Raw genomic sequence first — 12,784 nt, 5'->3', positions numbered from 1 at the left:
ACCTTTTCTCCTATGCTGACATTAGTGGTGTACAGATGGAACAGGTAGCTTCTCTTCATTTAGTATCATTCATAGACTTGCTTGTTTGCATTATGATTCATTCATTCATTCATTCATTCGAAAGGCAGAATTACAGATAGGCAGAGGCAGAGAGATCTTCCATCCACTGGTTCACTCCCAAAATGGCTGCACGGCCAGGACTGGACCAATCTGAAGCCAGAAGCCAGGAGCTTCTTCTGGGTCTCCCACACAGGTGCAGGGGTCCAAGCACTTGGACCATCTACTGCTTTCCCAGGCCATAGCAGAGAGCTGGATCAGAAGAGCAGCTGGGTCTGAAATTGGTGCCCATATGGGATGCTGGAACTGCAGACATGGGCTTAACCTGCTATGCCACAGCGCAGGCTCCCATGTTATGCTTAAAAAAATTTATTTATTTGGAATGCAGAATTACAGGGTGGGGCAGGGATGGTGGCGGAACAGAAAGAGAAAGAGAAATTTAAGATTTTTAAGATTTTTCCAGAGACTATAGGGTCCAAGTTTCAAAATTATTTTGGATTAAATTATTATAATTGCTATAAGATTGAAATAGCAAAATTATATTTCAAATTTTGATAAATTAATGATGTAAAAAGTAAAGTTGAATTGGAAATGCATTTTTTAAGATTTATTTATTTATTTGAAAGGCAGAGTTACAGAGAGGTGGAGGCAGAAAGAGAGAGGTCTTCCATCCACTGGCTCACTCCCCAGATGGCTGCAATCACCAGAGCTGCACCAATCCAAAGTCAGGAGCCAGGAGCTTCTTCCAAGTTTCCCACATGAGTTCAGGGGCCCAAGGACTTGGGCCATCTTCTACTGCTTTCCTAAACCGTAGCAAAGAACTGTTTCAGAAGTGGAGCAGCTGGGACTTGAACCAGCACCCATATGGGATGCCGACACTGCAGGTGGCGGCTTTACCCGCTACACCACAGTGCTGGCCCCAGTAATACATTTCTTCATGAGACTGATGAGTTAATTTTTCCAAGTAGTTTATGAATCTGGGAACTCCTGTCTGCTAGAGTAAGACAAGGTACAACACCAAGTCTGTCGCTGTTTTTCTTTATTAAGCATGGAGAGTCTTTGATCATATTTTTTAAAATGGGGAAAAGATTATTGTTACAGAAGTATATTTAGTCCTTGAATTCCTTCTGAGTTACATGTTCGAAATATTCAATGAATCATCTTATCTTTCACTTCATATGGTTACTCCTTAGAAATTTGAATAGGTCCTGGGATTTAGTTGAGCGCAAAGACTCTCCTAACCAAGAAAGGATGGTTTTCCCTGGGCATTGAAGTTAGTGACTATTTCCATATCCAACGCCAACTTTGGGAATGCCCCCTTAACCTGGCAGCCATTTACTTGGGTGAAAGTTGAGGCTCTTTTTTAGTTTGTGAGAAGGGCGGTTGTAAAGGTGAATATGGGGAAGCTACACCCTGTGATCCTAGGTGAAGAATTTTACCAACAAGGGTATGTAAACTGAACTTCTAGAAATCACCTTAAAGCTACCTGATCCCAGGTACTCCCTGGAGAGCTTAATGTAACCCCAGACATATGCACACTTCATTTTAAGAGCGACCTACAGGGCCCGGTGTTGCGATGTAGTTGGTAAAGCCTCCATCTGTGACTCCCTACCTGTGATTCGGGCATCCAGTTTGTGTCCTGGCTGCTTCACTCCCAATCAAGCTCCCTGCTATGGCCTGGGAAAAGCAGTGAAAGATGGCCTCATACTCGGTCCTCTGCATCCACGTGGGAGACCCAGAAGAAGATCCTGGTTCCTGGCTTCAGCCTGGCCATGGTGGCCATCTAGGGAGTGAACCAAAGGATGGAAGATCTCTCTATCTCTCCTTCTCTCTCTGTAACTCTGACTTTCAGATAAATAGGTAAATCTTTAAAAAATGATCTAAACACCCTTCACTCATGGACCTAAGCCCAGTCCTGAATCCTTCCTCCCTTACTCCTTCCTTGTTTTATATTCTTACTCTGTTTGGGTGAGTCTACTCCCTCCATGCACACATTATTTCAGAACCTCTTCATTGCTCCAGTACAGATGACTAACAGCCTCCTACACTTCCTGTTATCTCATCGACCTTTGACCTTGATGCTTCAGTCCTCTTCCTAAACACAGAAAGTGGATTTATGACAATGTGTTCTCACACCCTTCTGGGGCTCCCCCATACATTTCAGAATAGGCACTCTCAGAATCTTATGATTGGACGCCTGCTTACTGCCCCAATTCATGTCTTCTCTTCTCCCCTGCTCTACGTGCAAGTACCAAGGGAACCTTGTGTTGTGGTCACACTAAAACAACCGTTGCCTGTTGCTTTCTCCTATTTCCAGAACTTCACACAGACTCTTCTCTTTAGAGAGTAGAGTTCTCTAAATCCTGTAGTTTAAGAGTGAGCTTTGATGTCGCAATTTCTGGTAGGTATTTCCTGGTCACCTCACACAAGGCTGTGAGTCATTCCTGTGTGTTTCCAAGTGCCCGCTGTGCATACTGTTGTCACGTCTCACTTTAGTGTCTAGGTCGGTCTTGCCTTCCTCCTAAATGATAAACTCTTGCGAATGGGGTCGTGTCTCACTCTTCTCACGGTCCCAAAGTCAAGCACATACTTGGCAGACAGCTGGTGCTCTTTAAACGTTTGTGGAGTGCATCACTTTATCGACTACAAATACCACAGAAATGTGACTTGTCTATCTCTGCTTTTGTAGGGATGTCTTAGAAGTGTAAATGCAGGACCCCGAACCTGAGCCCCAACATGAGCTGTTGCTTTGGTTTTTCTCTGAATTCCATTCCTCTCTGTCCCCAGATGCCTCTGGTACTTGAACTCCATTCAGTTCCCACACTGTTGAACCAATACTCGCTCTTTTGTCCTGCTTTTCATCCAAGTAAATGGCTTACCAATCTTTGAACCAAATCTTACTTAAGAATGGATTTATTTATTTATTTATTTGAAAGGCAAAGTTAGAGAGAAAGACAGATATAATCCATCCACTGTTTCTCTCCCCAAATGGCCACAATGACTGGAACTGGGCCAGTCCAAAGCCAGGAGCCTGGAACTCTGTTGAGGATTCCCAGTGGGTGGCAGGGGCCCTCAAGCACTTGGCCATTTTCTGCTGTTTTCCCAGGTGCATTACCAGGAAGTTGGATTGGAATTAAAGAAGCCAAGGCTTGAACCAGCCCCCATATGGGATGCTGGCATCGCAGGTGGCAGATTAACTCACTGTACCACCACACTGGCCCACTAAACCACATCTTTCCATGTTAACTTTCAGGTTTATTTAAAAATGTCTGAAAGCTTTTCATCCCTGTGTTCAATTTTGACCTTTGTTCTATTTAGTACCATGGAATACAGTAAAGGTATGTTGTTTGAAGGGTGCAGAGATGAGTAAAACATTGCCCTTGCTTATTTTGTGGAAGAAAGTGGCAAGTGTCCCACTCATTTTTATGGAAGTCTTGCAACTCATGCACAAAGTGCCATGGGAATGTAGAAGAGGCAGCTCTCTGTAGTAGTGTAATTGGCATAAGATACGTAGTGAGCAACACTGGAAAACATTACCACAATCTGTTCATTTCTGGTAGACATCTAAAAATGAACATTGTATCTTTTTTCTTATCCCTGACCCTTGTTTTATTTCAATAAAACATGTTTTAATAATCCCACGAGGAAAATATGTGAATATAAAAGTTGTAGATGGAGTCCAGTGCAGTGTTTAAACACATGCACCACATTAACTGATCCAACCACTCAGTTAGGCTTTCTGTTTCCTTATCTTTTCTTAGTGTTTGGAGCTTGCCAGCTCCTCTCTTTCCTAAAGATGTACAAATATTGCATGTTAACCCCAATCTTTAGAATAATATTATGAAGACTAAATGAAATATATACAAAGCATTTTTGCCAAGCCCTCAGAAATATACAAGGAGATTGTCATTATAATCTGTTACTCTTGAACATGAAGGTGGAGCTGCCCACGCAAACAACACTGGTACGTGATGAAGGTTCAAGTGGTGGGGTTCCTGCCAGCCACGTAGGAGACCTGGATTGAGTTGCTGGCTGGGAGCCACTGCAGCCACTTAGCAGAGTGAACCAGCAGATGGGAGCTCATTTTCTCTCTGTCTTTGGGAATGGGCAAAAAAAAAAAAAAAAAAAAGGCACTGCTGTTGCAAATCAGTGAAAGCACATGTTGGGTGAAGACATACAGAATTATATTATTTTGTGTATCCCTTTGATAGAAGTCCATAGAGGCGAGCATTTGGCACAGTGGTTGAGACACTACTTGGGATGCCCATGTCCTACATAGCAGTGCCTGGCTTGACTCCTGGCTCCTCCGTGTCTGACCCAGGTTTCTGCTCATGCGCACGCTCAGAAGTAGCAGATGGTGGCCCAAGGAGCTGCATCTCTGCCTTGTGGGACACTTGGCTCGGGTTCCAGCCTGGCCTTCCCCAGCTGCTGTGGACATTTGGGGCATGAACAAGAGGGCAGAATCCCTCTCTGCTTCACCATATCTCTCTGTTTCTCTGCCTTTCAAATAAAAAAAATAAGAATTTTTTCAAGCGTTCAGAAGGTCTGGGACTTTATCATGTTCACTGTTAGGTCCCCAGTACCTTCAAAAGTGCTAGGATGCAATGATCAGGAGGTATTCTTTGAATAGAAATTCACATGCATATGGAGCTAGAAAGGGCTGCTGTTTTTTTTTTTTTTTTTTGGTTCAATTGAATTTTCATTTTGCTTGTTTAATAGGTGGAAATACTGATGGATACTTCGCCATTAATGAAACATCAGGAGAACTGTCAACCACTCAGGCTCTGGACCGGGAGCATATCAGCTCTTTCACCCTGGTCCTCCTGTGCTCCGACCTGGGCGTCCCCCCCAGGAGCTCCTCCATGGAGATGCACATCAGGGTTCTGGATGACAATGACCACGGCCCTTCCTTCCCCACGCTCCATTACCAGACCTCAGTGACAGAAGGTGCTCAAGTGGGGACGCAGGTCCTTGTGCTCTCTGCCGTGGATGAGGATGAAGGCCTGAATGGGCAAGTGGAGTATTTTCTGATGGACGCAGCTTCTGGTGCCTTCACCATTGATCCCACAGCAGGCACAGTGAGAACCGGCCACACCCTTGACCGAGAAGCCAGGTCTCAGCATACGTTCAAGGCAGTGGCCAGGGACCGTAGCACTCAGGGCTCAAGAAGCACCACAGTACTTATCACTGTGTGTGTCACTGACGTGAATGACAACGATCCTGTTTGGGACCAGAACCCCCTTGACGTTTTTCTCTCCTCCTGGTCAGCTCCAAACCAGACAGCTGCCATTCTGAGAGCCAAGGACCTTGACTTGGGGCCCAATGGAACCGTCACGTTTGGCTTTGCAGAGACCCAGACAGTGTTTTCTATTGACCACTATACAGGAGAAATTCAACTGCAGCAAAGTCCATCCCCGGAAAGGTTTCCTATGTGGCTGCAGTTAAGAGTTACAGATCAAGGAGTTCCGAGCAGGACGACCACTGGTCTCTTGGTCGTTCACATGGAAGGAGAAGATGTCAAGATTTCCTTCAGTGAGCATCTGTATGAAGGGCTTGTGACAGAGAATTGTGAGGCAGGTGAGTGTTCCCTCAAGGTTTTATTTATTTATGTCTTTATGTATGTATGTATGTATGTATATATGTATTATATTGTACCCATTTTGGCCAACTGCTTTAAACTGCAGATTATATATAAGAGTGCTATTGCAGATTCAGTTATAAAATTTCGAGCCCAGCCACTTTGTGGGATTGGAAAGTCAAAATCGGTACTGCTACAGGTAGTGCGGTCTGAGATCAGATATTCGAGTAGAAGAAAGTTGAAGGCCAGGTTGCTTGTCACCCTACTGGGGTGCCTTCCATGAAGACCCGTTCACAAGACTGCAGAATGCATGGATGGGACGCCTTCATCCTGCTTCACATTGCGTTTTCTTGATGCCTGGGCAGAGCCACCCTTCTTAGTTCCCCCAGAGTTGGAATTACTTCATTCAGTTTGATGTTTACCCTTTTAAAAACCTGCTTATTCAAACTTACACTCAAGGAAGAATGGAACATTTCCTGTAAATACACAGACAGGGATACACAGCAGGAACTCAGGGAGTTGGGACCCCTCTCTGAAAAGTAAATATGACATCAGTGAAGGATACAAAGTCCAAACTGAGGGGTAAGCTAAAAGCTGCAGATGCAACAGGAGCTGGGATGGGAGAAACAAAGAAGGGCCATTTGTGAGGCTATCAATTCTTTTTTTTTTTTAAGATTTATTTATTTGAAAGGCAGAGTTACAGAGAGGCAGAGGCAGAGAGAGAGAGAGAGAGAGAGAGAGAGAGAGAGATCTTCCATCTGCTGGTTCACTCCTCAAATGGCTGCAATAGCCAGAGCTGTGCCGATCCAGAGCCAAGACCTTCTTCTAGGTTTCCCATGCGGGTACAAGGGCCCAAGCACTTGGGCCATCTTCTGCTACTTTCCCAGGCCATAGCAGAGAGCTGGATCGGAAGTGGAGCATCCAGGACTTGAACCAATTCCCATATGGGATGCCGGCGCTGCAGGTGGCAATTTTACCAGCTACGCCACAGTGCCAGCCCTGAGGCTATTGATCTTTGTTAGATGCAACTGACCGGTACCTGGGTTGTCAGGATTTCCTAGGCCCCTGTAATGTACAGTGATAATGTGCATAAGACATTGAGGTTCCAACTGGCCAAAGCTTCCTTTACAAGAGGAATTCAGTACAGGCTGAAAGATCATATCAAACACTCAAAGGTCATTTTTCCCTTATTTGTTTTTGAATTCCAGTGATTTTTGAAAGGTTGCAAATCTATTGATCAGTGTTAGAATGGCTTTGATACAATTTATTCAATGGCATTTTATAGCTGCCAGCATAACATTTCTTCCTCAGATACACTTGCAATTTTAACCTTTATTTTCAAATGAAACATATATGTCTATTGGAAGCTTAATTTTTTGTGTGTGGGACGCTCAAAAATCTTATCAATAGGTGCCACTTGACATCTTGAATGAATTATATTTTGTATATTATCATAAATTCTCATCACTCTAAACTACTTTTAACTTTTCATGACCTTTTAAGAAAAATGAAAAGTTAAAAATAACTGCAATCCATTTGTATTTGTTTGACATTTTCTTGTTGGAGACCCTAAAGGTTCAGGCTTTGATTAACATTGCATGCATCTATTAACCACATTAAACATAACACCTCCATTGTTTAAACCAACGCAGAGTTTCCATTTTAAAAGCTCCCCTTTGATAGATGAATCTTTAAAATCAGCAAACGTCCACGTGTTTGCAGTCACTCAGAGGATGCCAGCTGCCCATGAGGCTGAGGCTGGCCCTACAGCCCAGTGACAGGGAAACTTGTCCAGGGGACCCCTGCCTTTTTGCCTGTGACCACCCCTCCTGCTTGGCTGCTTCCCCCACCAGAGTGAAAAAGAATTGAATCATCCTGCATCTCTTTCAAAGTTAAGGACAGACCACTTGTTGCCCACAATGTTTAAATACACTCAACATTTCAAATGAAACTTCTAGAAGCCAGATTTCATGTCTTCTTTTCACTTGCAATGTTTGGGTCATCTGATGAAAATGAATCAGTCACCATAGTCCCCGCTGTGGGCTTCTCACAACCTCATGCATTTCCTTGGATTACCAAGAGGGGGAAATTGAAATTCTCCATTACACATGGCCCTGATGAAAAGACTTTGAAAAATGTGAAGAAAAATCAAACCATGATGACACGCAGGGCCCTCCACCTGGTAAAATATCGTTTAATAGGGTACGATAAATAAGTTAGACCTTGGCTAACTTGGCCTGCGGCGCCGGCACCCCAGGTTCTAGTCCCGGTCAGGGCGCCGGATTCTGTCCCAGTTGCTCCTCTTCCAGTCCAGCTCTCTGCTGTGGCCCAGGAGTGCAGTGGAGGATGGCCCAAGTGCTTGGGCCCTGCACCTGCATGGGAGACCAGGATAAGCACCTGGCTCCTGCCTTCGGATCGGTGCAGCGCGCCGGTTTTGGGGGTGAACCAATGGAAGGAAGACCTTTCTCTCTGTCTCTCTCTCACTGTCTAACTCTGCCTGTCAAAAAAATAAATAAATAAGTTAGATCTTAATATTGTTGAGGAAAAAGCCTTCTTCCACACCATTGGCAGTTGATGCAGTGAATCCTGGCTGCTACCTCAGTCACACTGGGTGTGTGTGCGTCAGTAAGGGACTGTGGCCCCAGCACAACCTGAATGGGTCCTGGTGCGTGTGTGTCAGTGAGGAAGCTGTGGAACCAAGGCGACCTGAGTGGGTCCTGGTGCATGTGTCAGTGAGGGAGCTGTGGCATAAGAAGCCAAAACTGCAATCAGGGAGTTGTTTGCTAACTGTACAAATGCGAGGAGGATGTGATTCAGATTTTGATTATTGTCAGAGTATGTTACCCTTCTCAGGCACAGTTTACACAGCACTGCCAAGGAGAATTTCATGATGCCTGCGTTGACTGTCTGGGCTTCAGTTGCTCATGAAGTTCCTTTTTGCTTTACATATTCCTAGTTTGGCTTCTTAATACCTCAGGCAAGGTTTCTGGGGCTGGTGCTATGGCATAGTAGGTTAAGCCTTCGCCTGCAGTGCCAGCAACCCATATGGGCATCAATAATTTGAGTCCCAGAAACTCCATTTCTGATCCAGCTCCCTACTGGTGCACCTGGGAAAACAGCAGAGATTGGTCCAAGTGCTTGGGCTCCTGCACCCATGTGGGAGATGTGGAGAAAGCTCCTGCCTGGCTCCTGGCTCTGAGTCAGCCCCAAGTGGGAGGAATGAACTAGTGATGGAAGACCTCTCTCTCTCTCTCTCTGCCTCTCTATAATTCTGCTTCTCAAATAAATAAGTAAATCATTAAAAATAAAAGACCTGTTCAGGGAACCATTTTGTAGCATTCTTCTCTGAACCTTTTTTTTTTTTTTTTTTTTTTTTTTTAGATTTATTGGTTTGAAAGGCAGAGTTACACAGAGGCAGGGGCATATGGGAATGCAGGCACTGCAGGTGGTAACTACCCGCTACATCACAGCATCAGCCCCACCATTGTGTTTTGAATACAGACTCAACAGGGTTCATATTATTTATGTATGTATTTATTTGAGGGGCAGATAGAGCAAGAGACACAGAGACACTCTCTTTGGGAACTCTCTAAATGCCCGCAGTGGCTGCACGGGGATCCAAAGTTAAGAGCCAGAAACTCAATCCAGGTCTCCCGCCTTGGAGGGCAGGAACTCAGCCGCTGAAGCCATCACTGATGCCTCCCAAGGCCCACATCAACAGGAGCTGGAATAAAGAGCCACAGCCAGTGATGAAATCCTGGCGCTCCACTGCGGGATGTAGGCATCCTAGCAAGCTTCTTAACTGCTCAACTAAGTTAGCAGTGTGGACAGGAGGGAGAAGCTCTGGTGTTCTGTTGCGCAGTAGGGTGACTATAGATAATTATAATGTAAACATTCAGTTTCTGAGCATTTATTTAATCTCTTCCCTCCCCAGATAATTTTGATAATCAAGTGGGCACTTTGTCATCATTATTACCCCCAGTTGTAAGTCTAACACCTGGAGATGAAGGTGCACCAGAAGTAGCTGGGGGAAGCTTCCCACTAGGAAGAGCAAAACTAGAAGGAAGTTTGTTCCTTGTAGGTCTTCAGCAAATGTTGAAATCATTTTACCATTGAGTCATTACTTCTAAGATAGAAAAAAAAAAGTCACATGGCAAAATGAGAATAAAACTGAGTGGGTGGGGAAGGATGGGCGGGACAGTGGGAGCCAGCAGGGCAAATGACAGGTACAAAACCCTGGGGACTCAGAGTATGGTGAGTCTACCATGTAGCAAGGCACTGCACCTGCAACAGCCAGGGAGTAGCTTGCTCAGAAACTCAAATGGAGAAGAGAGACAGTGATGGCCTTCAAGTGATCTAAAGCAACTTTGATGATGCATGAAGAGTGGTCTGGAGAGAGAGAGATGAATGGTCAATAATCAAGGCCTGGATAGAGCCACAGCAGTGAGGGAGAGCTGGGACATGTGCTCCACCAGGGTTTTGAAGACCTGGTGATTGCTAAGACCCCCAGGGTTCTCAACCCTGGCTACACATAGAGACACCTGGGAAGCTTTGAAACTTGGGCCACCCACCTACACAATCCATTCACTGAGGCTGTTTGAAAACAAACCAGATTTACTAATGGGTAGAAGCTTCCTTGTGATTCCAATGTGCAGCCAAGGGTGAGAGTAGAAAGAAGAGAGGGAAAATCAGGAGTCGTGCCAATATTTTAGAGGAGTTGGAGAAATACTGTGTCTACCAAGGAGCCTGAGATGGGCGTGCTGTGGTAGTAGTGACCATTGCTGAGAGGATATGGTTACAGAAGCAGAAAAGGAGCACATTGGAGAAGCAGGGAGCAGTCAACCACGCTTAATTTGGGGCAGAGGTTAAGTAATACATGGACTCAAAGGAGATGACAACCAGCTGAGACTGGGCCTGGCCCCAGAGCTTAAGTGAGGAGATGGCCCCTGCCCACTGAGTGGGGCTTCAGTGTTGGCAGTCCCTCACCCTGGTGGAGCTAGGGTTGCTGGAACTTGAGAGGATCTGAGGATGCCATCTTGGCATTAGAAAAGGAGGCTTGTCTGAGACAATAAGGGGTGGCACTATTAGGGAAATGAGGGCCCGAGAGGGTCTGGAGAGAAAGTTCTCAGGAGCAAGTTGACTCTGTTTGCGATGCCTGTAACAAGCCACAGCTGATCCCAGAATCCGTATTAGGGAATCGGCTCCTGATAACACTTCCTGCCCGAAATCCAAAGTGTTCTCAGCTGAACAGAATTCAGCAACTTAAGAAAGGATCAAGAACGTGGGAGAGAAGAAATCCTTTAGCATCTTATTTTAGAAGTTAGAGTATAGCAAGGTGCAGGGCGGAGACAGGGAATTCTGTTTCCCACCAGTTGGGCTGTGAAGGGAGAGAAAGGAGTATGAGGCTGAAGGGCCGCAGGACAGGAGGGAGCACTTTTTCCAACATGGAAGGAATTTGGACACTTGTGACTTGTGGCACTTTGAAGATTACAAGGATTTATTTAAGTCAGAATCAAAGCAAACCATTTAGTAGAATATCAGGATTTCCTTTCTTTTGTTTTTGTTTTTGATTAGCACCTATTATTTGAGGCTGTTTGAAGCCTGGTTTCCTATTATTTTGAGGACAGTAATGTCTCTCTGCACAGCTGCTGTGACAGGCAAATGGAATCATTAAAATAGTCTTAGAATATTGTGCTCATATTATTTGCCAATTAGAAACATCTTAAAAGACATTTCTGTAAGCGAAATGTAATGTAAGTTGTTTTGAAAACATTTGTCTTTTTTTAAGCTAATTGGAAAGATGTTGGGTATCTTAGAACCGAAGTGGAAGATTTCTCACACAGGAATAGCATGTAGCCTTTGTTCCTTGACCCATGCAGGCTCAGGAACCTGGCTGGGTCCTTGGGTTCCAGAAACTAGAAAGAATAAGGATGGCTCTTGAAAGTCCAGGGAATCTAAAGTCTTAGTGTCACCCTGGAAGTGGCGGCCTGGACAGCAGATGGCTGGGCAGTGCGGGAAGACCAGCAACCCCAGGTTCATGAGCAAAATATAGGCTCTGATGCAGTATTGGGCAACTCTGACGATTCTCAAGCTCATGTTTTAAATATAGTCTCCTGTAAATTATAGTAGGGACTGCCAATGATGACTTTAGCACCTTCTTTTCTCTAGGTTATTATAAGTGTATTTTAAAATAATTAAATGCAGCAATTTTTAGATAATTGTTCCTTAAAATATTCCCATAAAACTGTGATCCCGTTAAAATATATATTTCACACATAATCAGTTTCATTTAGTTCTCATTGCATGCACTAATTATATAGTGGTTTCCATTTCTCCTTTGCTAAAACTTATTAAAAGTCAATAGGACATTTTATGGTTTCCTCTATTATTTCTTTAGGTGTGCACAAAGTCAAGTATACCAGTGCATACCATTGCCATAATAAAGCATGATTTTAGTGCTTTCTCAAATTTGAGGAAAAGATTCCCTTTGAGTATGCATTCTCCATGCCTTGTCTTATCACCAGGAGTGATGTATCCATATTTTGTACATCCTCAGCAACATTTCAGTTCAGCTGTTTTTGATGATGGATAGGTGGGAGGGAAAACTCGACACCATCTCTGTCTTTAGAGAAATGTGCAAGTCTTTTTTCCATTCATTAATCAGGATATTTTGGGTTTTTTTCTTGTTTAGTGGCAGAACTTGGTTAGATATTCTGGATATTGGCCCCTCATCACATTTGTAGTTTGTAAACATTTTTCACACTGTGCTTTGCTTTGCTGAGGATGTAGTCCCATCTGACTGTATTGAACTTGCTACCTACACTTTCAGTGTTATAGCCAAGAAAGCATTGCTAAATCCAGTGTCATGAGCCCTTTTCTTCATGCTTGCTTCCAGGAATTTCATGGTTTTGAGTGTGTAGTTAATTTTTATATATGATATAAAAGAAGGGTTGTATATGATATGAAATAAGGGTCCAACTCATTATTTTATATCTGGTCACTCAGTTTTCCAGCCACTATTTGTTGAAGAAACTATCTGTACTCCATTGTTAGCCTTGACATCTCTGTTGAAGATATATATTGATTTTATAAATCTAAGTTCATTTATAGGTTCGATATTGTGTTCTATTAGTCTATAGGTCAGTAGCA

General features: G+C 44.0%; 1 protein-coding gene across 1 annotated transcript in view; it reads left to right on the top strand.

Annotated features, from left to right (window-relative positions):
• DCHS2 (dachsous cadherin-related 2) overlaps positions 1-12,784 on the top strand; it is a 237,902-nt gene that overhangs the window by 174,018 nt on the left and 51,100 nt on the right. The window contains exon 13 of the mRNA XM_089302325.1: positions 4,777-5,634. Coding sequence (XP_089158451.1) covers positions 4,777-5,634 — 858 coding nt within the window. The remainder of the gene's footprint in view (positions 1-4,776; positions 5,635-12,784) is intronic.

Source organism: Oryctolagus cuniculus, chromosome 8 (assembly GCF_051225735.1).
Source record: "Oryctolagus cuniculus isolate XC-2025 breed Fujian yellow rabbit chromosome 8, ASM5122573v1, whole genome shotgun sequence".
Taxonomy (NCBI): domain Eukaryota; kingdom Metazoa; phylum Chordata; class Mammalia; order Lagomorpha; family Leporidae; genus Oryctolagus; species Oryctolagus cuniculus.
This window is presented reverse-complemented; position numbering and strand designations above follow the sequence as displayed.